At 43.6% G+C, this 24368-nt stretch overlaps 1 protein-coding gene across 23 annotated transcripts in view; it reads right to left on the bottom strand.

Annotated features, from left to right (window-relative positions):
- The window catches only part of GIT2 (GIT ArfGAP 2), a 70373-nt gene that overhangs the window by 21052 nt on the left and 24953 nt on the right, over nucleotides 1-24368 (bottom strand). For 7 of the 23 annotated variants that reach the window (XM_063694312.1, XM_063694316.1, XM_019038907.4 and 4 more), the window contains exons 8-14: nucleotides 16601-16646; nucleotides 14673-14724; nucleotides 10795-10867; nucleotides 10460-10557; nucleotides 9030-9141; nucleotides 2279-2421; nucleotides 356-505 (exon numbers count right to left, since the gene is read on the bottom strand). In XM_063694312.1, coding sequence (XP_063550382.1) covers nucleotides 356-505; nucleotides 2279-2421; nucleotides 9030-9141; nucleotides 10460-10557; nucleotides 10795-10867; nucleotides 14673-14724; nucleotides 16601-16646 — 674 coding nt within the window. The remainder of the gene's footprint in view (nucleotides 1-355; nucleotides 506-2278; nucleotides 2422-9029; nucleotides 9142-10459; nucleotides 10558-10794; nucleotides 10868-14672; nucleotides 14725-16600; nucleotides 16647-24368) is intronic. The other 16 variants (XM_063694313.1, XM_019038908.3, XM_063694315.1 and 13 more) reach the window with 5 other exon arrangements.

Raw genomic sequence — 24368 nt, forward strand, 5'->3', positions numbered from 1 at the left:
CTCTCATTGGCTCTGTCTCCATGGTGTGATCATCCTTCCCTAGCAATGGGAAGAATCACATCCATGGAGCCCCATCCAGGTTTCCAGGAAGCACAGAATAGTGCAAGGGTTATTCTAATGGGCACAAATGCTTAAATAGATGTTAGGTTTCTCCTACCTGGGGAACTTACTCTGGATATATTTCATTTTAAATATCCAAATACATCCTGCTTCAAAAAGACAACTTGGCCCAAAGATTTCTAAGGCTGTTACAATAACTGTTTTTCTTTCCTCGGACCACATCACAGTGCCTGAGATTCTTCCTTGTACTATGGGATTAAAGCGTCAACCGTCCTGGCATTTATTAACATGTTACCTTTTTCTGCATAATTCTCAGCTCGTCACTCAAGTTGTTATTCACCTTCATTAGCTGCTGTATCTTGGCCTCAGAAGCCACTAGAGCGTTTTTGACCTCCATAAATTCCTGTACAGTGACTGGTCCATCTGATAAATCTGAATCTAGGCTCTAAAAATAAATTGGGAAAACGTTCACAATCTGAGATGACGAGAACATTAAAGACTAACAGCTCAAGAATTTCAAATTCTGACCAAGCCAGCTGAATTGCAAAGTTAGTCAAACCAAATCAAGGCCTCTGAGAGTAATGCAAAACTAAAACATAAAAGTAGGGTCACTATCCTATTTAAAAAATTTGAAAGTCAGTATTTTCTAATAGAACAGGCAGTGAGGCTACACATCTATGCTGACAATGAATGTCTAAGGAGGTCTGTCCTGTCTTGTAAGCCTTTCTCTCGTTCACTCTTGTTTTGTTTTTATTCATTCTTTCATTAATTCATTCATTCCAACATTTTCATTGAACATTAGGCAGTGTTCTAGGTGCTTGGGATATATTAGAAAAGAGACAAAGATTCCTGCTTCCATGGTGTTTATATTCCAACAGCATGAGAGAGTATATATATTGCATGATTGAGGGTGATGAGTGCTGTGGGAAAAGATAAGACAGAGCAGGGTAGGGGGCTGCATGTTAAGCGGGGAGCTGGGGTAAGCCTGTGAGTGGGTGAGAGGTGAGCAGAGGCCCAGGAGGTGAGGGGATGAGTCACATGAATCTGGAGGAAGAACATTCCAGCCTGCAGTGGAGCTCAGCTAGAGGGAGCAGGTGTGTGGGATGGATTGGGCAGGAGGCCAGGTGGTTGACAGAGGGCCTGGTCACAGAGGGTCTTGGAATGACCTCGGCTCTCACTGAGTGACCAGGTGGCTTCCGGTAAGTCTGCGCAGGGGTGTCCCCTGCATCTGCTAATGACGCCATCTTTCTCACAGTCGTGGGCCGAAGAACTCCAAACAAATCTTCTATAAGTCTATCTCCCCACTTCAACCTTCCGACTTATTGCCAAGACTTTTCTATTCTACCTTCCTATTCATCCATTCTCAAATGATTGCCAAGCCCCTCTGTGGGTGTGTCCTGGGGGTCAGCAGAGGGTGCACAGCCTGGGGTCCTGCCGCCCTCTCCCCCAGCTCACACTCTGGTGCTGAGGTCTCTCCCACCCGCACCATCCTAGCATGGGTCCTTGGGTGGCCTGCATCAGCTCCAGTATGGATCTCTCCCTCCACTCTCTAACCCACCAGAAGAGTCCTCCCCAGACATGGCATCCTGGGCTCTGCACTGCCTGTGAGGCCCACTCTCTTCCGTCGGGTGTCATACCCCTCCTGCTGCAGCTTCGAGTCCCAACCTTTTTAGGCTGTCCCTATGCATGACCAGCTTCCCCTTAGATGCCCTGGTTTCACTTTCTTTCTGACTCCTCCACATGCCCCAATCCCAAGCATCCCTTGAGGCGCATCTTAAGAGCTGTCCTATGACACAGCCCTACCTGATGCTCCCAGCCATAGGTTCTCTCTCTGCTCACTCCCTCAGCCTGTGTGTGCTTCGTATGACACACATCACTTTGTGCCTTCTCCTGCAGTTCTCTCTCTCCTAGGCAATGAGAGCCTCACAGGAAAGGGACGAGGCCTCATTCAGGAGAGTAATATCCAGAGAAGTCACTCAGTAAACACTTGTTGAATGAATAAAACACACCAATCACTCCTCACAAGTTTTATAAAGTCTCAACTGCAGCAGGGCTGTGATGCAGGGACAAGGATCCCTATTTTAATACCATTTAACCTTGTTTCACCTTTGCTTGGCCTGAGCTAGTAACAAACCCAACCTCACTGCACAGCAGCTTTGGCAGGGCTAGCCCTCAGCTGATGCGTGCTTGCCCTTCCATGGGACGCATGGCCTCTCACCTTCTGCCGGTTTGTTTTGCTTGCAGTGGTTTCCAAATCTGTGTCTTCGTCTGATGCCACACTGTCATAGTCGGGCTGATCGTTGTCTTGACTCTCAACGCTGTGCTGGTTATTGATGGTTTTCAGTATGAGCTCCACATTGTCTATCAATAAAAGCAAACAACTTTACTTCAGGCTTAAAACATTGCTTTTCTTCCAAAAAACTATGGAGAGGATTTTTTGGTTTAGCCATTTAAAGGACTTAAAGGACTGAATGCTGTGCTCTTGCCTGTAATCCCAGCATTCTAGGAGGCCAAGGAGGAGAACTGCTTGAGGCCAGGAGTTTGAGACCTACCTAGGCAACACAATGAGACTCCATCCCTACACAATAATTTAAAAATTATCCAGGCCTGGTGTCACAGGCCTGTAGTCCCAGCTACTAGCTACTCAGGAGGCTAAGACAGGAGGATTGCTTGAGCCCAGGAGATTGAGGCTGCAGTGAACCATGACTGCACCACTGTACTCCAGCCTGGGCATCAGAGTGAGGCCCTGTCTCTAAGAGCAAAAACAAAGACAAAAACAAAATGAACAAGGACTGAAAGAAAATGACAGAAATGGCAATGTTATATTCACACCAATACAGAGATAACAGAAAAAGTTTTCAACCAGGTGGACAGCTACATAAGAGACTCCAGCATTCCTCTCATCTACCTGCCAAATATGGGCAAATTAAACAGATGGCTTAGGAAGGAACTGCTCAGATAAAGAAGGCAGGTTCCCAAGTTTCTAGAGATAGAGCCTAGCTCCAGGTCATAAAGATAAGGCTGTAGGTAATGGAAGATAAACTGTAATTCTATGAATACCTATAACATATTTACAAGGTAATGTCAATCAAAACAGAAAGCAAATTGTTAAACTGGAGCCAGAACCTAGGCACTCAAAGAATAGAAGCATCGGGCCAGGCGCGGTGGCTCACGCCTGTAATCCCAGCACTTTGGGAGGCTGAGGCGGGCGGATCACGAGGTCAGGAGATCGAAACCATCCTGGTTAACATGGTGAAACCCCGTCTCTAATAAAAATACAAAAAATTAGCCGGGTGTGGTGGCGGGCGCCTATAGTCCCAGCTACTCGGGAGGCTGAGGCAGGAGAATGGCATGAACCTGCTTGCAGTGAGCCAAGATCACGCCACTGCACTCCAACCTGGGCGACAGAGCAAGACTCCGTCTCAAAAAAAAAAAAAAAAGAATAGAAACATTGGCATTTAGTCAATTACCTGCATCTCAGTGACAGAAAGAGATAGAGGAGAATGAATCAAACAAATACACATGTGCATGTTACAGGGAGTGTCTATTCCATAGGGAGCAGGGATTATTCTAGAGGATCTAATACACTTTGAACAAAAGATTTCACAAACTACCCAAGTCTCTCTGATTTCTTTCAGGCAACTCAAACTCTGACTTCTAACATTGTTTCCCAGAGATGTTGAGGAAACAATGGATGGATGATATCTGGGTGATGAATTGTGGTTATTTAAAAGGACTAGGTCCTAGCTGGGCGCAGGGGCTCACATCCGTAATCCCAGCACTTTGGGAGGCTGAGGCAGATGGATCACTTGAGGTCACGAGTTCGAGACCAGCCTGGCCAACATGGCAAAACCCCATCCCTACTAAAAATACAAAAATTAGCTGGGCGTGGTGGTGCACATCTGTAATCCCAGCTACTTGGGAGGCTGAGGCAGGAGAATCGCTTGAACCTAGAAGGTGGAGGTTGCAGTGAGCCGAGACTACGCCACTGCACTCCAGCACGGATGACAGCGAGACTCTGTCTCAAAAAAAAAAAATAATAATAATAAAGGATAGGTCCTATTTTAACTGTTTAAATATTTTAAAACACATAAATATAATTACAGAATAGTCAATATATTCAATTTAGAAACTAATGAACAAGTAAGATAATCACTTATAGCCATTGTTATTTGTTGATCTATTTCTAGGTTTTTCTCTGAGCACTTATAGCCACACACAGTCAATTCTTGTTATGCTTGGTAGTTATGTTCTTTTCTTTTTTTGAGACAGAGTCTCACTCTGTTGCCCAGGCTGGAGTGCAGTGGCATGATCTTGGCTCACTGCAAACTCTGCCTCCCGGGTTCATGCCATTCTCCTGCCTCAGCCTCCTGAGTAGCTAGGACTACAAGCGCCCGCCACCACACCCAGCTAATTTTTTTGTATTTTTTAGTAGAGACGGGGTTTCACCGTGTTAGCCAGGAAGGTCTCGATCTTCTGACCTCGTGATCTGCCCACCTCAGCCTCCCAAAGTGCTGGGATTACAGGTGTGAGCCACCGCACCCAGCCTCTTGGTAGTTATATTCTAAAAAGTTGCTGTGACTTGGCCAATATTAGATCAGTGCTTCTGGGGTTATCAACCAATCAATATATAACCTTGTTCTACGTGTGTTTCTGTTTAAAGATACCTTATTTAATACATAGTATTGATTCATTAACATTGAACTCATGGCCAACGGCACTATAAATCATGCCTGAATGATGCTTATTTAACACACATTTCTCCGTAGGGCACATCACAGCCTTCTTGCACTTAGAAACACTAGACAGCACTTCAGGACTATGCTTGGGGGCCACTTTTTTTCTTTTTTTATTGAGACAGGGTCTCGCTATGTCACCCAGGCTGGAGTGCACTGGCATATAATCATAGCTCACTATAGCTTCTAACTCTTGGGCTCAAGTGATCCTCCTGCCTCAGCCTCCTGAGTATGTAGGACTACAGACACATGCCAACACACCTAGATAATTTTTAAATTTTTTGGTAAAGATGGGGCCTTGCTATGTTGTTCAGGTGTGCACTTTTTTTTTTTTTTGAGATGGAGTCACTCTGTCATCCAGGCTGGAGTGCAGTGGCACGATCTCAGCTCACTGCAACCTCCGCCTCCTGGGTTCAAGTGATTCTCCTGCCTCAGCCTCCTGAGTAACTGGGATTACAGGCACGCATCACCATGCCTGGCTAATTTTTCTTGTATTTTTAGTAGAGACAGAGTTTCACCATGTTGGTCAGGCTGGTCTCGAACTCCTGACCTCGTGATCAGCCCACCTCAGCCTCCCAAAGTGCTAGGATTACAGGCGTGAGCCACCGCGTCTGGCCAAGGAGACACTTTTGAGATAGGGTCACCCATGCTAGGGTGCAGACGTGATCATGGCTCACTGCAGCCTCAATCTCCTGGGCACTCAATTGATCCTGGGCGGGAGGGGGCCATTTTAAAACAGTGAAATGACCAATGAAAAGTACACAAATATGACTAACATGGCACTAAATAGACCACAGACACTTGTTTATAGCATGAGTGCAGAAACAAGAAGTCAAGGAGTCTCCTCCCTGTTCAATCTCAGCTGGAAACATGTGCTTTTGGTGACTCAATTTTTTTCTCTGCTCTGTACATTTCTTACAGTGACCTTGAAAATGCTGTATTAATTTTGAGGTCACAAATTTTAGCAAGTAGATGAATTTGTAAATATGGGATGTGCACATGAGGATCAATTGTGTATTTATATTTACATGTAGTATACTCACTTGTACACATATATTTACATAAATATGTTTTCCTTACAAAACTGGGGTTATACAAAACCTTTTAAAAACTTTATTACTTGGCCAGGTATGGTGGCTCATGCCTGTAATCCCAGCACTTTGGGAGGCTGAGGTGGGCAGATCGCTTAAGGCTGGGAATTCGAGAATAGCCTGGCCAACATGGAGAAACCCCGTCTCTACTAAAAAATACAAAAATTAGCTGGGTGTGGTGGTGCACACCTGTAATCCCAGCTACTCAGGAGGCTAAGGCACAAGAATCACTTGAGCCTGGGTGGCAGAGGTTGCAGTGAGCCAAGATCGCGCCACTGCACTCCAGCCTGGGCGACAGAGTGAGACTCGTCTCAAAAAAAAAAACAAAACAAAATCAAACTTTATTACTTTGTCTCATATAATTACTACTATAGTATAAATGTTTCTTCCCTCCAAATCTCATGTTGAAATGTGATCCTCAATGTTGGAGGGGAGGACTAAAGGGAGGTGTTTGGGTCATGGGGGTGGATCCTTTATGAACTGATCAATGCCCTCCCTTTGTAGTGAGTTCTTGCTCTATTAGTTCCTGCTAGGACCTGGTTATTGAAAAGAGCCTGGCACCTCCCTCCTCGCTCTCTTGCTTCCTCTCTCACCGTGTGATCTCTGCACATGTAGCACCCCTTCACCTTCCATGAGTGGAAGCAGCCTGAGGTTCTCACCAGATGCCCAATCCTCCAGTCAGCAGAATCATTAGCCAAATAAACCTTTTTTCTTTACGAACTACCCAGTCTCAGGTATTCTTTTATAGCCACAGAAAAGGGACTAAGACAATTACATATTCTTTTAAAAAAAGATAAGTATGTATTTTTTTTTTTTTTTTTGAGACGGAGTCTTGCTCTGTCGCCCAGGCTAGAGTGCAGTGGCGCGATCTTGGCTCACTGCAAGCTCCACCTCCCGGGTTCACGCCATTCTCCTGCCTCAGCCTCCCGAGTAGCTGGGACCACAGGCATCTGCCACCATGCCCAGCTAATTTTTTGTATTTTTAGTAGAGACAGGATTTCACCGTGTTAGCCAGGATGGTCTCGATCTCCTGAACTCGTGATCCGCCTGCCTTGGCCTCCCAAAGTGCAGTATGTACTATTTTAAAATGTGACTAATTGTTCCTCTTTATTACTTAGTTGCTTCTAATGTTTGTGTTGTTCTACATATAACATCTCTGATGATTTCCCTTCAGTTAATACCTAAGAATGGAATTATCAAATCAAAGAGCAGGTATTTTTTAAGACTTTGTTTTTTAAGTTAAAATTTTTTTTTTTTTTGAAACGGAGTATTGCTGTCACTCAGGCTGGAGTGCAGTGGCACAATCTTGGCTCACTGCAAGCTCTGCCTCCCAGGTTCACGCCATTCTCCTGCCTCAGCCTCCTGAGTAGCTGGGACTATAGGTGCCCACCACCATGCCTGGCTAATTTTTTGTAGTTTTAGTAGAGACGGGGTTTCACCATGTTAGCCAGGATGGTCTCAATCTCCTGACCTCATGATCTGCCCACCTCAGCCTCCCAAAGTGCTGGGATTACAGGTGTGAGCCACCGTGCCTGGCCCCCAATTTTTTTTTTTTGAGACAGAGTCTCACTCTGTTGCTCAGGTTAGAGTGCAGTGGTGTGATCTCGGCTCACTGCAACCTCTGTCTCCCAGGTTCATGCAATTCTCCTGCCTCAGTCTCCTGAGTAGCTGGGATTATAGGCGCGTGCCACCACGCCCAGCTAATTTTTTTGTATTTTTAGTAGAGATGGATTTCACCATGTTGGCCAGGCTGATCTCGAACTCCTGACCTCAAATGATCTGTCCGCCTCAGCCTCTCAAAGTGCTGGGATTACAGGCGTAAGGCACCACACCCAGGCCATTTTAAGACTTTAAACTTATCCAAAGACTCTTGTCACTGTGCCTTCACCAAAATTTAATAAACCTTTTCAGAACTTCCTTATTCCTGGTTGAACAGATAAAATCAAATTCCTGAACAGGAAAGAAGAACGAATGAGTTGTTGTCAGTTAATGATTACTGTCTTTGGGGAATGTGATACTGACTGAAAACTTAATTTTTATGGTACATATTTCTTTTGCTTAAATGACTTACAATGAAAAACGTCTAATTTCTATAATTAGAAAAAACCAATATGGATACAATAATAGGGCTGGAGAGGAAGGACATTCCTAAGCATGCAGACAGGACCTGGGCTACTGAACTAGACTCAACAGGGCACCGGTGAAACAGATGCTCAGAGCTCTCCTTATAATTGTATATCACAGTAATTCTCACTGAAGACATTTAAAGTTTATGGCAACAAATTTTAATTATGTTGAACTCAGTTTTGTAGGTAAGCAACAGCAGATATTATGCAGTTTCAATCAGGGAGAGTTTTTCCTTTTTTTTTTTTTTTTTTTTGAGACGGAGTCTTGCTCTGTCACTCAGGCTGGAGTGCAGTGGTGCAATCTCGGCTCACTGCAACCTCCGCCTCCCAGGTTCAAGTGATTCTCCTGCCTCAGCCTCCTGGGTAGCTGGGATTACAGGCGCCCGCCACCATGCCTTGCTAATTTTTGTATTTTTAGTAGAGAAGTAGTTTCACCATGTTGGCCAGGCTGGTCTCGAACTCCTGACGTCAGGTGATCCACCCGCCTTCGGCCTCCCAAAGTGCTGGTATTACAGGTGTGAGCCACCACGCCCGGCCAAGAAGAGTTTATTTTCTTATGTCCTTTAACAAGATCTAAGCCAGAGTTTTGGGTTAATTTCAGGATGCAATTTTACAGGGTAGGTTAAGTGTCCCAAAACAAAACAGAAATCATATATAAGATAAATATGTGTAGCAGTTAATAACTTTGAAATATAGTTAATTCATCAGGGCTCAGACAGGTAAACTATTTATCACAATATACTACCAATAAAACTTACAGGGGTTGGGGCTGAGGGGAGGGAACCTAGAGGACAGCTCAATAGGTGCGGCAAACCACCATGGCACACGTATACCTACGTAACAAGCCTGCACATTCTGCACAGGTATCCCGGAACTTAAAGTAAAAAAACAAACAAAAAACCAAAAACCTATAGAACTGTCATGTTGATGACTGCTTTAATTAGTTTATAACTTTAACACCTGAGTCAAATTTAGAGGGCCAAAAAATGCAAGTGTTTGGAGGTTTGAGCAGTTACCTTTTGAACCCGAGAGAGAACTGCCCTGCTGTCTCCTCTTGGCGTCACTGAGAATGTCAATGACCAGCGTGGCAAACTCATGGGCGTTGAACCGAGCTAACTTCTGTCTGCCCTAAAGGTGGGAAAATAATTGGAAATATTTCCCAGTGTAAAAATATATACATAAATAGTCACATAAAACTAGTCAGACTATTGACAGACTTCTGCAAATACTTTCTTCTGGCATGATCAAAGTACAATTAATCCCAGCCATAATCAAACCAAGTTAATGCTTGTTTTCCATATGAACAGTTTAAAACCATTTATATAAGAGAATTTCATAACAAATGTTATGGCATTTCTCACATATGCATTGTTCTCACAGTGCAGGTCTATTTTGGTAAGCAAAAATAAAATGGGTCTACTGAATGCTTTTCTTCTATTAATGCTTCAGTTTGGAAGTAGACCCAGTAATAATAAATTAATTTTGAGGGGAATTTTTAAATTTTAAGTTAAGGCCGGGCGCAGTGGCTCACGCCTGTAATCCCAGAACCTTGGGAGGCTGAGGCGGGAGGATCACTTGAGGTCAGGACTTTGTACAAAAATTAGCCAGGCATGGTGGCAGGTGCCTGTAATCCTAGCTACTTGGGGAGGCTGAGGCAAGAGAATCGCTTGGGTCCGGGAGGTGGAGGTTGCAGTGAGCTGAGATGGTGCCACTGCACTCTAGCCTGGACAACACAGCAAGACTCCGTCTCAAAAAAAAAAAAATTTTAAGTTAAACAAAATCATAGTCTAGATATTCCCTATCCTTATATATAGCTGCTAATTATAAAGACTAAAACACCTTCATAATTCATTCAACATTTCTCCTCTTGATGGATGTGTTAGCTGTTTTTAATGCTCTATTGTATACAGTGGTGCTTTGATGAAAATCATGTGCATAAATCTATTTTTATTTTATTAGAGCATATTCTCAAATGAGGAATTCCCATGTAAAAGGATGTACTTAATTTTGAGGCTTCTGAAACTGGTAAACAAATTGCTTTTCTAACATCTACAGCAATTTAAAGTTCTATCTGTTGCAAGAGAAAGCTCAGCTTACCACATCCTTACCGGTCTGGAGTATCCTTTATTATATATTTTATTAATTTGACTGATAAAACTTGCACTAATGCTTTTAAGTTGCTTTCTTAGATTACTGACAAGGTTAAACATTTCTTCACATTTGTAAGCCATTTATATTTCTTCTGTGAATTGTTTCATATTCTTTCCCAGTCATTTATTTATAGTCTATTGTTTTTCTTATCAATTTGGGGATTGTGTGTGTGTATATGTATAAAGGATATTAAATTTTAATCAATCAAAACATTTAGAATAGTTTTCCTGGGAAAAATGAAACATGACATCAGCCATTCCCCAACTACTATTCCTTTCCAAACTGAGCCACTTGCCTGATTTCGTGTTGATGAGTACTCAGGATTGACCGGAAGAAAGGGGACGACCGTTGTCTCAGTTACCAGGGCGCTGTGGTTTTGCGTGGCAAGCCAGACTAGTCAGAGGAAAGAGCCAGAGACAAACCTCATCACGCCTGTGTGCCACTGCTCCTGGGAGGCACAGCTCACGCACTACGAGGGGAAACACACTCTGAAGCCAACACACGCAAAGGCAAACGTCGACACTCGCACCATCAGGACAGCAGAAATTGGACTAGTAAAACACTGAGCCTGGCAGCTTTTCACTGCCCACTGATAACAGAAACTTATTAGATAAAGCCACATCAAGTCACCTGCATCCGTCTCTCGCCTGTCAACTTCATCGTACACATCCATGGCAAGTTCTTCAAACAAATGATTACTTAGCTGAAAATAAAAAATATCAGGAACACAAGGGACAACGATTAACACCAGGAGGATGAGAGGGAACTGCGACTTAGTCACCCTTTTATTGCCTACGTCTTATCCAATGCCAGTGCTTGGTACATACCCACTGTTAAACAGACATAACATTTTCAAAATCGTACAGGGCCTCTAGAAATGTCTGCCAACCACAGCAATTTCACTACTTTATGACACAGACAGAGCTGCTGCTATTAAGGAGCTAAGAGGCATCTAAAGTGCATCATCTCAGAAGTAGGTTCCAGTTCTCTACTCTTCTTGTGATATCATCCTGTAAGCCTCCTTTTCTGCACTTGAAAGTGCTTATCAGTTCCCCAAAGTATAAGGGATCCTATACCCTTGCAAAAACAGCCAGGCTCAGTGGTGCACACCTATAATCCCAGCACTTTGGGAGACTGAGGCAGGTGGATTGCTTAAGCCCAGGAGTTCGAGACCGGCCTGGGCAACATGGTGAAACCCTGCCTCTACAGAAAATACAAAAACTAGCTGGGCGTGGTGGTGCACACTTGTAGTGCCAACTACTCAGGAGGCTGAGGCAGGAGGATCACTTCAGCCCAGGATATCAAGGCTGCAGTGAGCCAAGATCACACCACTGCACTCCAGGCTGGGTGACAGAGTGAGACCCTATCTCAAAAAAAAAAAAAGAAAAGCAAAAGACATGCTGTTTTGCGAGGATAAAATGTGCCCTTGCACAAAAACGTGACCCAGACCTCAGCTGAGTTTCTTTGCTCTCTTTCTCAGTAGCAGTCCTACTGCTTCAGTCTCCAGAAGGAAGCTTCCTACCAAAGCACAGCCTGACTCTTCAGCACACAACAACCACCTCACAGCCTGCAGTGCCTCCCTGGGCACATGGAGGATAATTGAGGTCTTCCTGGCCCAGATGAGGTTAAGCCTCTTCTGGGGTGGCTCCGCCTCTCTCTGCACTTTCTGCCTCATGAAACACCTTGACACGTGGTAGTTGTGACTCTTAAACTGTCTGACATCTGCTTTGGGAGGGCAGATGCTGAATCTGTTATATTCCCTATTGGGTTCCTTACATCCACACATGGTACCTCACACTTTAAAAGGGGCCAGAAAAGAGGCACTGGCTGGCCAGAAGGGATTTAATGCAGCAATTTAAAATGCTGGCTACAGGCTGGGTGTGGTGGCTCATGCCTATAATCCCAACACTTTGGGAGGCAGAGGCAGGAAGATCACTCACTTGAGCCTGGGAGTTCAAGGCTGCAGTGAGCCACGATGGCACCACTGCACGCCAGCCTGGGTGACGGAGTGAGACCTTGTCTCGAAAAAAAAAAAAAACAAGTGCTGGTTACAGAGACCTCATAGGAACATGTTAAAATGGGTACCATATATTACTGAGTGAAAAAAGCAGGTTATAAACGTCTACAATTATGATTAAGTTCCAGTTTTAAAAAAAGATATGCATATAAAATAAGAACTGAAAGAAATGTACCAAAATATTGAGCCTGACTCCATTAAGAGTATAGCAATGAGGATGGTCCCCTTTCTCTATTTTCCAAATCTTCCCAAATGTGGTCGCACTATAATTAAAAACAAACCCAGAGAGCCTGTTGCTAGACAAGATGTTGAAGGATTGGGAGCTTGACTTTGCTTCATAAATATCTAGTTTCTTCCTCCATGGGACTACAAGCTAATGTTATTATTACTAGCAACAACTACAATGGCCAACGCTGATTATGGGCTTATATCCCAGGCACTGTGCTAACAGTATCATATTTCACTTATAACACCTCTATGAAAACAGGAACTACTATTGTCCCATTTTTAAGACAAGAAAACTGAGGCAGAGAAGATAGTAGCTTGCCTAAAGTCACAAAACTAGTGACAGACCTGAGATCCAAGTTTACATCTTCGAAAATGCTAACATTTACTCATTCAAGGAATACATTAGCCTTTGTTATATTTCTCTCAGTTCTTCATCAGGAGGGAGGGAAGGAAAAGAGAAAGGAAAGAAAGGATGAAGGGAGGAAGAGAGGGAGGACAGGAGGAGGATACTGGAGGATAAACACTGACCTGGCGCTGATAAGATGGTCACCTGTGAGGAGGAGACCACAGGGTGAGGGTCAACAAGTAATGGTGGCAGCCCATTCTGAGCAGTTCTGGTCGGCAGCCCCTGCAGGATCCTTATCTCCCTCTTCTATGAGAGGATGCCAAGGCACAGGGAGGCTAGGAAGCTTGGCAGGGCTGAGATATGTACTGACCAGTCTGACCCAGAGCTGCAGCTCTTGAGAGCTATACGAGACTCTGTTCCAGGTCTTTACTTCATGCCTGCCACGTGCTAGAGATATTACAAGCATAATCTCAGCTTTCATGCAGCTTCCAGTGAAGCAAATGTAGGATAGTCTAAGAAAATGTGGGTTTTTATCTAGGTTTGAATTATTTATAATAAAATTTACTTACAGATTGTAATTAAAAGGAAATCACACAATATTTAGTGCTATCTGACTCCAAAGCTTATCATCTTGATCATCTTAGTTTACAACTTTCTTAAGGCAATAAAACACAAAGACACACAAAACTGTAGATACAGAACACAGAGACACCAAACAAATTGCATAAAACACATTTATTTCATAATACAGTTAAATACTAGTAAGGATAAATTCATTTAATGTAATATTTAATACTATTATATGAAGTTTTAGTAAAGGGTCTTCTGTGAAAACAGAAATGAGGAGAAAGTCATAAATGAGGGAAGCTGCAATGTCAGAGTCAGGCTTTGGGAAAGCCGCTACCTACACTGGTCAGATTTCAGGTCCTTGAATCAGAGAGATGGAAGCTGGGAAAGGCAAACGCTGTAGGCAAACGAGGATTCCTGGAAGAGGACTTGAATGTGCAGCTTATGGCCTCAGAGCGTGTTAATCTAAAGACACATACACACACACACACACACACACATGGAACCAGATGGGAAGCAGGGCAATCTCTGAAAGGTGAGAGCTGAATGATGCTCTTACAGGTTACAAAAAGAAGTTAAGAATCTTGGTTCTGATCCAAAGAGCAATGGGAACAGCTGAGGAGTATACTTTGGTGGTTAAAGTGGAGAGAAGTGCCCTGGTGAGGCTTCATGTGAGAGAACTAGACAAAGAGAAGTCAATCCCAGAGAAGTAGATTTCCCAGGGCCTTGAGGCCTTGGGCCCTTAGGCCTTTCCTAAGGCTGAGGTGGGCAGTCTGGAAGAAAGACACAGGCTAAAGGGAGGTTGTGGCGCAGAGCCGGCAAACTCTGAGCACACACGTGGGCCAAGACCACCAGCTTTTAACAGCAGAAATTTAAAAAGCACTGATGAATGGCATGGGATGGGAAAGAGGGTTACAATATGGCTGGATCCAAATGGCAGCCAGTGAATCTATGGGACTCGCCACCATTTCAGCATTATCATTTACCAGCTCTAGAACCCTACGTGGCTAAGTCACCCCAAGAACGCGTGCCCTACTTACTCATGACACTGAGAGGAACTAGGGAACTCTCCTGAGGAGAACAACTGCCTAATGCCAAAGGTGCCATCTGCACTTGTTACATGATAGAGAAAAATGAGATTATCTGAAGCAGAACCAATGAACTGAATATACTGAACTTAATAGTCCTTGTGGCCGTCACTGCTGTATACTCAACAGTCTGCTTCTAGTTTAACAAATAAATGTATGAAATAAAGTCATCAGACGCAATAGGTAACCTGCATTGAGAGTAGGTATCAGCAGGGTGCACTGATTCTCATACTAGAGAAAACCAGTACAGAGAAATACTCACAGATTGAAGTTTCTTCTTAGCAGCTTTTGCCAATTCAGACAAATCCAGGCTGCTAAGAAAACATACAAAGCTAATAAGCAAATAAATAAAGCCAGACTTGTGAACTCTGTAAAGTTTAAGACACCCGAGAGATAAAAATATTAATTACAGTTCATGGACCATGTTAGAACCAAGCATTCTACAGCCCAATAGAGTCAGTGAGGAGCTCTAAACAGAACAATCTGGTGAAAGTAACTCCTTCTGAACTACCACAATCATGTAAGTGTTAAAGAGGAAAAAAAAATCGTCCACCAACTAAACGACAAAAGCTATTGCCAGGTTACCTTCCAGGCCCTTATGTGAGGAGTCACAATTTTTGAAGTATTAAAAAAAAAGCATGATATAAGAAAATATGTCGGGCTCGATGGCTCCCGCCTATAATCCCAGCACGTTGGGAGGCCGAGGTGGGAGGATCACAAGGTGAGGGTTGTTTTTTTTTTTTTTGAGATGGAGTCTCACTCTGTCACCCAGGCTGGAGTGCAGTGGCGCAATCTCAGCTCACTGCAATCTCTGCCACCAGGGTTTAAGCAATTCTCCTGCCTCAGCCTCCAGAGTAGCTGGGATTACAGGCGCACGCCACTGTGCCTGGCTAATTTTTGTATTTTTAGTAGAGACAGGGTTTCACCATCTTGGCCAGGCTGGTCTCGAACTCCTGACCTCGTGATCCACCCGCCTCGGCCTCTCAAAGTGCTGGGATTACAGGTGTGAGCCACTGCGCCTGGTGAGGTCAGGGGTTTGAGACCAGCCTGGCCAACATGGTGAAACCCCATCTCTACTAAAATTACAAAAAATTAGCCTGGTGTGGTGGCACGCACCCATAGCCCCAGCAACTCGGGAGGCGGAGACAGGAGAATTGCTTGAACCTGGGAGGTGGAGGTTGCCGTAAGCCTAGACTGCACCATTGCACTCCAGTCTGGGCGACAGAGCAAGACTCTGTCTCAAAAAAAAAAAAAAAAAAAGAAAGAAAAGAAAATACAAGGCCAGATGTAGTTGCTCGTAGGGAGGCCAGGGCAGGTGGATTGCTTGAGTCCCAGAGTTTGCAACCAGCCTGGGTAACATAGCAAGACCCTGTCTCTACCAAAGCAAAAAAAAAAAAAAAAAAAAAAAAAACAAAAAGGGAAGATGTAAAAGATCGGGATGGCAAGATTATATCTGGAATAGCAGTTAGTCATTTCATAAACTCTTGACAGTTTCCGTGCAAAGGTAACTTGCAAAACAAGGGTTTAAGGATCATTCCTGTAGCAAAGAACTCATCTGCTCTTATAGACCAGGGGTCAGCAAAATTATGGCCTTCTTTTTGTTCAGTTGAGCTAGGAATGGTTTTTACGTTTTAAAATGTTTGGGGGCAAAAAGAAAAAACAATATTTCATAACGTGAAAACTATTTGAAATTCAAATTTCAGTGTCCAGAAATAAAATTTCACTGGAATAGACACACCCATTCATTTATAGAGTGTCCACAGATGCTTTCATCTACAACAGTAGAGTTAAGCTGTTGCGAAAGCGGCCATATTACCCACAAAGTCTAAAATATCTATTAATTGGCCCTTGAGAAGAAAAGTCTGCCAACCCCTGTCATAGATAATGTAATCTCCTATAATACAGAAGTATTCTGTAAATAAATAAATACAAAATACTGTCACAACTGGCTAAAACAGTGACAATATCACTGGTTTCAATTTTCCTATTAGTAAAATTGCTACTTGTGTTCTTTGAAACTTAAGTTTTATATAGTGGTTTACTTACAGCCGTCTTATTTCCAAATGGTAGAGCCATAAAAGAGAAAAATGTATGGGCTTTGTTAAACACAAAATATAATATACTTAAACATAATACAACCAAGGAAATATTAGCGATAGACAAAACTAACTGGTATTTCAATGAGCTTACCTGTCTGCCATTTGAGGTATTATAAAGTGCTGTCCATTTTTGTGATCTGAAACAGAAACCAAGTCAAAGTTTTGTTCATAGAAATGTTGATAAGATCTGTAAAGGAACATCACCATTATTTCCTCAAACTAAGTTTTGCTATTAGTATTTGTGCATAATGACGAGTCATGTTGTTAGACTAGCTAAAAATTCCTGAAGACCCAGCTAGTAGTAAGGCTCATAGCCTTGTTTTTTTCTGGTACAAAGGTCCAGGCATCATTTAGCAGAAACCTATGCTCACCCCAGTCCTTACGATTAGTTTGCCCTCAGTGTAACTGACGATCTTTGGCCATGGAAAGTATGCTGAGGGAGCTGAATCAGCTCACAGCAGGTGTCCATCAGCCCACGGTGTGGGACAGTGGATGAGCTCTAGGCCTTGCTCAAATGAATCTATTAGTATAAAACAGTCAGGGCTGGGACAGGTGGCCTTTGCAGATCCAGACAGGGACTCCATCTGCAAGGAAGCTTACTGACTCAGCCCTAATCTAGCTCCTGGAGAACACTGATCCATGTGCCAACGAATAACGCCACTATCAGCACTCCTATGTAGGTTTTTCTTTAACATAAGTCTATCTTTCTTCTGGGTAAAGACCCAGGAGTAGAAATGCTGGGTTATATGGTAAATGTATGTTTAACTTGGTAAGAAACTGCCAGACCTTTTCCCTTGAGTAGCGCTATCACTTTGTTTTCCAAACAGCAATGTGTGAGAGTTATAGTTGCTTCCTGTCTTTCCCAGCACCTGTACTTTCAGTTTTTGTTTTTAAAAGTTTAATCATTCTAATAGGTATGCTGTGGCATCTCATTGTGCTAATGACTAATCATGCCACGCTTGTCTTCATGTGATTTTTTTTTTTTGCCATCCCATATCTTGTCTTTGCCCAGTTTTTACTGGGTTGTTTTCTTACTGTTGAGTTTTAATTTTAATTAATTAACTTATTTATTTATTTGAGACAGAGTTTCACTCTTGTTGCCCAGGCTGGAGTGCAATGGTGCAATCTCGGCTCACCGCAACCTCCGCCTCCTGGGTTCAAGCGATTCTTCTGCCTCAGCTTCCTGAGTAGCTGGGATTACAGGCATGCGCCACCACACCCGACTAATTTTGTTTTTTCAGTAAAGATGGGGTTTCTCCATGTTGGTCAGGCTGGTCTTGAACTCCTGACCTCAGGTGATCTGCCCGCGTCGGCCTCCCAAAGTGCTGGGATTACAGGGGTGAGCCACTGTGCCCAGCTTATTTATTTATTTTGAGTAAGGGTCTCACTCTGCCCCCCATGGCTGGAGTGCAGTGGCATGGATCTCGGCTCGCTGGCAACCTCCACCTCCTGGGTTCAAGCGATTCTCATGCCTCAACCACCTGAGTAGCTGGGACTACAGGTGTGCACTGCTACACCCGGCTAATTTTTTTATATTTTTAGTAGAAACAGGGTTTTGCCACATTGCCTAGGCTGGTCTCAAACTCCTGGGCTCAGGTAATCCACCTGCCTAGGCCTCCCAACGTGCTGAGATTACAGGCGTGAGCCACCGTGCTTGGCCTGAGTTTTTAAAATTCTTTGAATATTCTAAATATGAGTAATTTGCTGGATATGTGATTTCCAAATACCTGTATTTTCTCCCAGTCTGTTGCTGGTCTTTTCACTTTCCTAACTAGTTTTCTCAGAACAAAACTTTCCTTTTTTTTTTTTTTTTTTGAGATGGAGTTTTGTTCTTGTTGCCCAGGCTAGAGTGCAATGGTGCAAACTGGCTCATTGCAACCTCTGCCTCCCGGGTTCAAGCAATTCTCCTGCCTCAGCCTCCCAAGTAGCTGGGATTACAGGCATGCACCACCATGCCTGGCTAACTTTTTGTATTTAGTAGAGACGCAGTTTCACCATGTTAGTCAGGTTGGTCTTGAACTTCTGACCTCTGGTGATCCACCTGCCTTGGCCTCCCAAAGTGCTGGGATTACAGGCGTGAGCCACTGCACCTGGCCAAAAATTTTCAATTTTGATGAAGTATAATTTATCAATATTTTATTTTATGCATTGAGTTTTGGTGTTATATTTAAGAAGTTTCTTTTTCCCCCTTGCAGAGGCAATGTCTTGCTCTGTCACCCAGGCTGGAGTACAGTGGCATAGTCATAGCTCACTGCAGCCTCGACTTCCTGGGCTCAAGTGATCCTCCTACTTCAGCCTCCCAAAGTACTAGGATTACAGGCGTGAGCCACCATACTCAGCTGATAGCTAAAAGCTTTCATCCAAGATCACAAAGATTTTCTCTTATGTTTTCTTTTTTTTTTTTTTGAGACGCGGTCTCACTCTGTCGCCCAGGCTGGAGTGCAGTGGTGTGATCTCAGCTCGCTATAACCTCCGCTTCCTGGATTCAAGCGATTCTCCTGCCTTAGCCTCCTGAGTAGCTGGGACTACAGGCATTCACCACCATGCCTGGCTAATTTTTGTATTTTTAGTAGAGATGGGGTTTCACTATGTTGGCCAGGCTAGCCTCAAACTCCTGACCTCAGGTGATCCACCTGCCTTGACCTCCCAGAGTGCTGGGATTACAGGCGTGAGCCACCGTGCCCGGACCTCTTACGTTTTCTTCTAGAAGTTTTACAGTGTCAGGTTTTACATTTAGATCTATGATCCTTTCTAGTTTCGGGGTAAGGTGTGAGGTTTAGGTTGAAGTTCACTTTCCTGCACATGGATGTCCGGTTGTCCCAATGCATTAAAGAGACTATCCTGGGGCGGGTGCAGTGGCTCATGCCTGTAATCCCAGCACTTTGGGAGGCCGATGCAGGCAGTTCACGAGGTCAGGCGACCAACACCATCCTGACTAACACGGTGAAACCCCATCTCTACTAAAAATACAAAAAATTACCTGGGTGTGGTAGAGTGCGCCTGTAGTCCCAGCTACTCGGGAGGCTGAGGCAGAAGAATCACTTGAACCCGGGAGGCCGAGGTTGCAGTGAGCCAAGATCCCACCACTGCACTCCAGCCTGGGTGACAGAGCGAGACTCTGTCTTAAAAAAACAGAAAAAAAACAAATCAACAACAAAAAACTATCCTTCCTCCACCACTGAACTGATTACCTTTGCACTTCTGACAAAAATCAATTGAACATATTTGTGTGGATCTATCTCTGGATTCTCTATACTGTTTCAGTGGTCTATATGTCTATCTCTTCATCGATATCACAGTCTTGAGAACTGTACAGCTTCATAGCAATTCTGAAAAATTGGGTGCTGTACTTCCTTCCACATTATTCTTCTGCAAAATTGTCTGGGCTACTCCAGTTCCTTCACCCTTCCATTTGAATTTTTAAATTATTATTATTATTTTTGGAAATGAGGTCTCACTCTGTTGCCAAGGCTAGAGTGCAGCGGCACGATCATGGCTCACTGCAGCCTCAACCTCCTGGGCTCAGGTGATCTTCCCACATCAGCCTCCTGAGTAGGTGAGACCACAGGCATGCACCATCACACATGGCTAATTTATTATTTGTAGAGATGAGGTCTCACCATGCTGCCCAGGATAGTCTCAAACTCCTGGGCTCAAGTAGTCCTCCCGCCTTGGCCTCCCAAAGTGCTGGGATTACAGGCGTAAGCCACTATACCTGGCCTCCATTTGAATTTTAAAATCAGCATGTCTATGTCTAATAAAAAATCCTCAATTGAAGTAAATTTATACATTTATTAACTTGTGGAGAACTGACATGTTATTGAGTCTTCATATCCATAAGCACAGTACATCTCTCCACTTATACAGGTCTTCATTGATTTCTTTCATCAGCAGTTTTTGGCATATAGATACTACATGTATTGTGTATTTCATTAGATTTATACCTAAGTATTTAATTTGGAGCTTTTTAATTTTTTTGAGACAGAGTCCCACTCTGTCGCTCAGGCTGGAGTGCAGTGGCGAGATCTCAGGCTTACTGCAACCTCTACCTCACAGGTTCAAGCGATTCTCCTAACTCAGCCTCCCGAATAGCTGGGACTACAGGCGCCCACCACCATGCCCAGCTAATTTTTGTATTTTTAGTAGAGACAGGGCTTCCCCATGTTAACCAGGCTAGTATCGAACTCGACCTCAGGTGACCCACCCCCGTCTGCCTCCCAAAGTGCTGGGATTATAGGTGTGAGCCACTGTGCCCAGCCAATTTGGAGCTTTTATTACTGGTATTGTTTTTCCAGATTCAGTTTCCAATTGCTCACTGCTAGTCTAAAGAAATGTGATGGATTTTTGGCAGGGTGCGGTGGCTCACACCTGTAATCCCAGCACTTTGGGAGGCCAAGGCGGGTGGATCACCTGAGGTCAGGAGTTCCAGACCAGCCTGGCCAACATGGCGAAACCCTGTCTCTACTGAAAATACAAAAAATTAGCCAGGCATGGTGGGGGGCACCTGTAATCTCAGCTACTTGGGAGGCTGAGGCAGGAGAATTGCTTGAACCTGGGAGGCGGAGGTTGCAGTGAGCTGAGATCACACCACTGCACTCCAGCCTGGGTGACAGAGCAAGACTATCTCAAAAAAAGGAAAAAAAAAAACATATATATATGGATTTTTGGCTGTTGACCTTGTATTCTTGCAATCTTGTTTAACTCAAGGTTCTGGAAACCTTTTTGTAGGTTCCTTGTGATTTTCTACGTAGAAATCATCTCATTTGAATGGGGACAGTTTGATTTCTTCCTTTTCAATCTGTATGCCTTTTATTTATTTTTCTTGCCTCTTGGCACTGGTTAGGATTTCCAGTGTGATGCAGAAGAGAAATGGTAAGAGTGGACACCCTAGTCTTTCTCCCAATTTGAAAGCAAACACAGTCTTTCATCATTAAATAGATACTGTTTATCAGATCAAGGAAGTCTCATCTATTCCTAGTTTGCTAAGAGTTTTTTAAAAACATGAATGGATGTTGAAGTTTGTTGAATGCTTCTTCTGCATCAACTGATATGATTACATAGTTTTTCATTTTTACTGTTAACTTGATAGATTACATTAACTGATTTTTTTTTTTTTTTTTGAGACACAGTCTCGCTCTGTCGCCCAGGCGGGTGTGCAATGGCTCAATCTCAGCTCACTGCAACCTCTGCTTCCCGGGTTCTAAGTGATTCTCCTGCCTCAGCCTCCCAAGTAGCTACATGCATGCACCACCATGCCCAGTTAATTTTGTATTTTTAGTAGAGACAGGGTTTCACCATGTTGGCCAGGCTGGTCTCAAACTCCCGACCTCAGGTGATCCACCCACCTTGGCCTCCCAAAGTGCCGGGATTACAGGCGTGAGCCACCGCACCTGGCCTGATTTTCAAATATTAAATCAGTCTTGCCTATCTGAAAATCCCACTTGGTTATGTTGCATTTTTCTCTATTTTTTTTGAGACAGGGTCTCACTCTGTCACCCAGACTAGAGTACAGTGGTGCAAACACAGCTCACTGCAGCCTTGACCTCCTGGGCTCAAGCAATCCTCTCACCTCAGCCTCCAGAGTAACTGGGACTACAGGCACGTGCCATCAGGCTAGGCTGATTTTTTTGTTGTTGCAGTTTTGTAGATGGGGTCTTGCTATGTTGCCCAGGCTGGTCACAAACTCTTGGCCTCAAGCAATCCTCCTACTTTGGCCTTTCAAAGTGTTGTGATTACCACTGTGAGCCACTATGCCTGGTCTGTATTACTATTATTATTATTATTATTATTATTATTATTATTATTAGAGATGGAGTCTGACTCTGTCGCCCAGGCTGGAGTGCAGTTGCACAATCTCAGCTCACTGCAACCTCTGCCTCCCAGGTTTAAGCAATTTTCCTGCCTCAGCCTCCCAAGTAGCTGGGATAACAGGCGCCCACCATCATGCCCAGCTAATTTTTGTATTTTTAGTAGAGACGGAGTTTCACCATGTTGGCCAGGCTGGTCTCTAACTCCCCACCTCAAATGATCTATCTGCCTCAGCCTCCCAAAGTGCTGGGATTACAGGCATGAGCCATCGCACCCGGTCTGCTTTGTATTTCTTTTTAATTATCCTTCAATGTCTGTGGGGTTTATAGTGACAACTCCATCTGTACGCTCTCCTTTTTGTCAGTATTGCCAGACATTTATGAGTTTTACTAATCCTTCTGAAAAACCAGCTTTGGTTTCATTGATTTTTCGCTACTGTTTCCTTCTTTCAGTTTCATTGATTTTTCGCTACTGTTTCCTTCTTTCAGTTTCATTGATTTCTGCTCTTTACTATTTGCTGCCTTCTGTTTGGTTCAGGTTTATTTTGCTCTTTTTTTTTTTTTAAAGTTTCTTAAGGGAGGAGCTTAGATTAATAATTTGAGGCTAGGCGCGGTGTCTCACGCCTGTAATCCCAGCACTTTGGGAGGCTGAGGCAGGCAGATCATTTGAGGTGGGGAGTTAGAGACCAGCCTGGCCAACATGGTAAAACTCCATCTCTACTAAAAATACAAAAATGTGCCAGGCATGGTGCTGCATGCCTGTAATCCCAGTTCCTCAGGAGGCTGAGGCAGGAGAATCACTTGAACCCGGGAGGGAGAGGTTGCAGTGAGCCAAGATCGCATCACTGCACTCCAGCCTGGGTGACAGAGCAAGACACCGTCTCAAAAAATAATGATGAGAATGATTTGAGACCTTTCTTCTTTTCTAAGGTAAGAATTTAATACTATAAAGTTTCCTCTAAGCATTGCTTTGGCTGCATCCCAGAAATTCTGATATGCTGCATTTTCATTTTCATTCAGTGGAAAATATTTTTTCCCTTAAGACTTCCTCTTAGATCGATGGATTAGTTAGAAGTGTGTTGTTCAGGGCCGGGCACGGTGGCTCACACGTGTAATCTCAGCACTGTGGGAGGCTAAGGTGGGTGGATCACCTGAGGCCAGGAGTTCGAGACCAGCCTGGTCAACATGGTGAAACCCCATCTCTACTAAAAATACAAAAATTAGCTGGGTGTGGTAGCACGCGCCTGTAATCCCAGTACTAGGGAGGCTGAGACAGGAGAATTGCTTGAACCCAGGAGGCAGAGGTTGCAGCAAGCCAAGATTGCGCCACTGCACTCCAGCCTGGGCAACAGCGCGAGGTTCTGTTTCCAAAAAAAAGCAGCATGTTGTTCAACTTCCAAGCACTTGGGTATTCTCCAGTTTTATTTGTATTACCTATCTGTAGCTTAATACTATTATGGTCTGAAAATATACTTTATAGAATTTTAATTCTTTTAGATTTGCTAAGGTTTGTCTTATGACCCAGGATATGGTCTATCTGGGTGTATGTTCAATATGTACTTGAAAAGAATGTGTATTCTAGTGTTGTCAGGTAGAAGAGTCTAAACATCAACTATATCTAGTTGGGTTTTGGTCTGGTTTAGTTCTATATCCTTACTGATTTTCTATCTACTAGTTCTATCTATTACTAAAAGATGAGTGTAGAGTCTCCAACAATAATTGTAGATTTGACCTTCTCTCCTTTTAGTTCTATCAAAGTTTGCTTCATGTATTTTGAAGGTCTGTTGCTGGATGTGTACACATTTAGAACTATTATGCCTTCTTGATGAATTGACTCATTTATGATAATATTATGTCCCTCTCTATCCGTGCTAATATTCCTTCCTCTGAAGTCTACTTTGTCTGATATTAATATGGCCACCCTAGCTTTCTTTTCCTGAGCCTTCACATGGTATATCTTTTTATACTTTTGATTTTTAACTTATTACCTATATTGTTATATTTAAAATGGGTTTCTTGTAGACAGTATATATTAGGCCTTATGGTTTTTTG

This window comes from Gorilla gorilla, chromosome 10 (genome assembly GCF_029281585.2).
Source record: "Gorilla gorilla gorilla isolate KB3781 chromosome 10, NHGRI_mGorGor1-v2.1_pri, whole genome shotgun sequence".
NCBI classification, from domain to species: domain Eukaryota; kingdom Metazoa; phylum Chordata; class Mammalia; order Primates; family Hominidae; genus Gorilla; species Gorilla gorilla.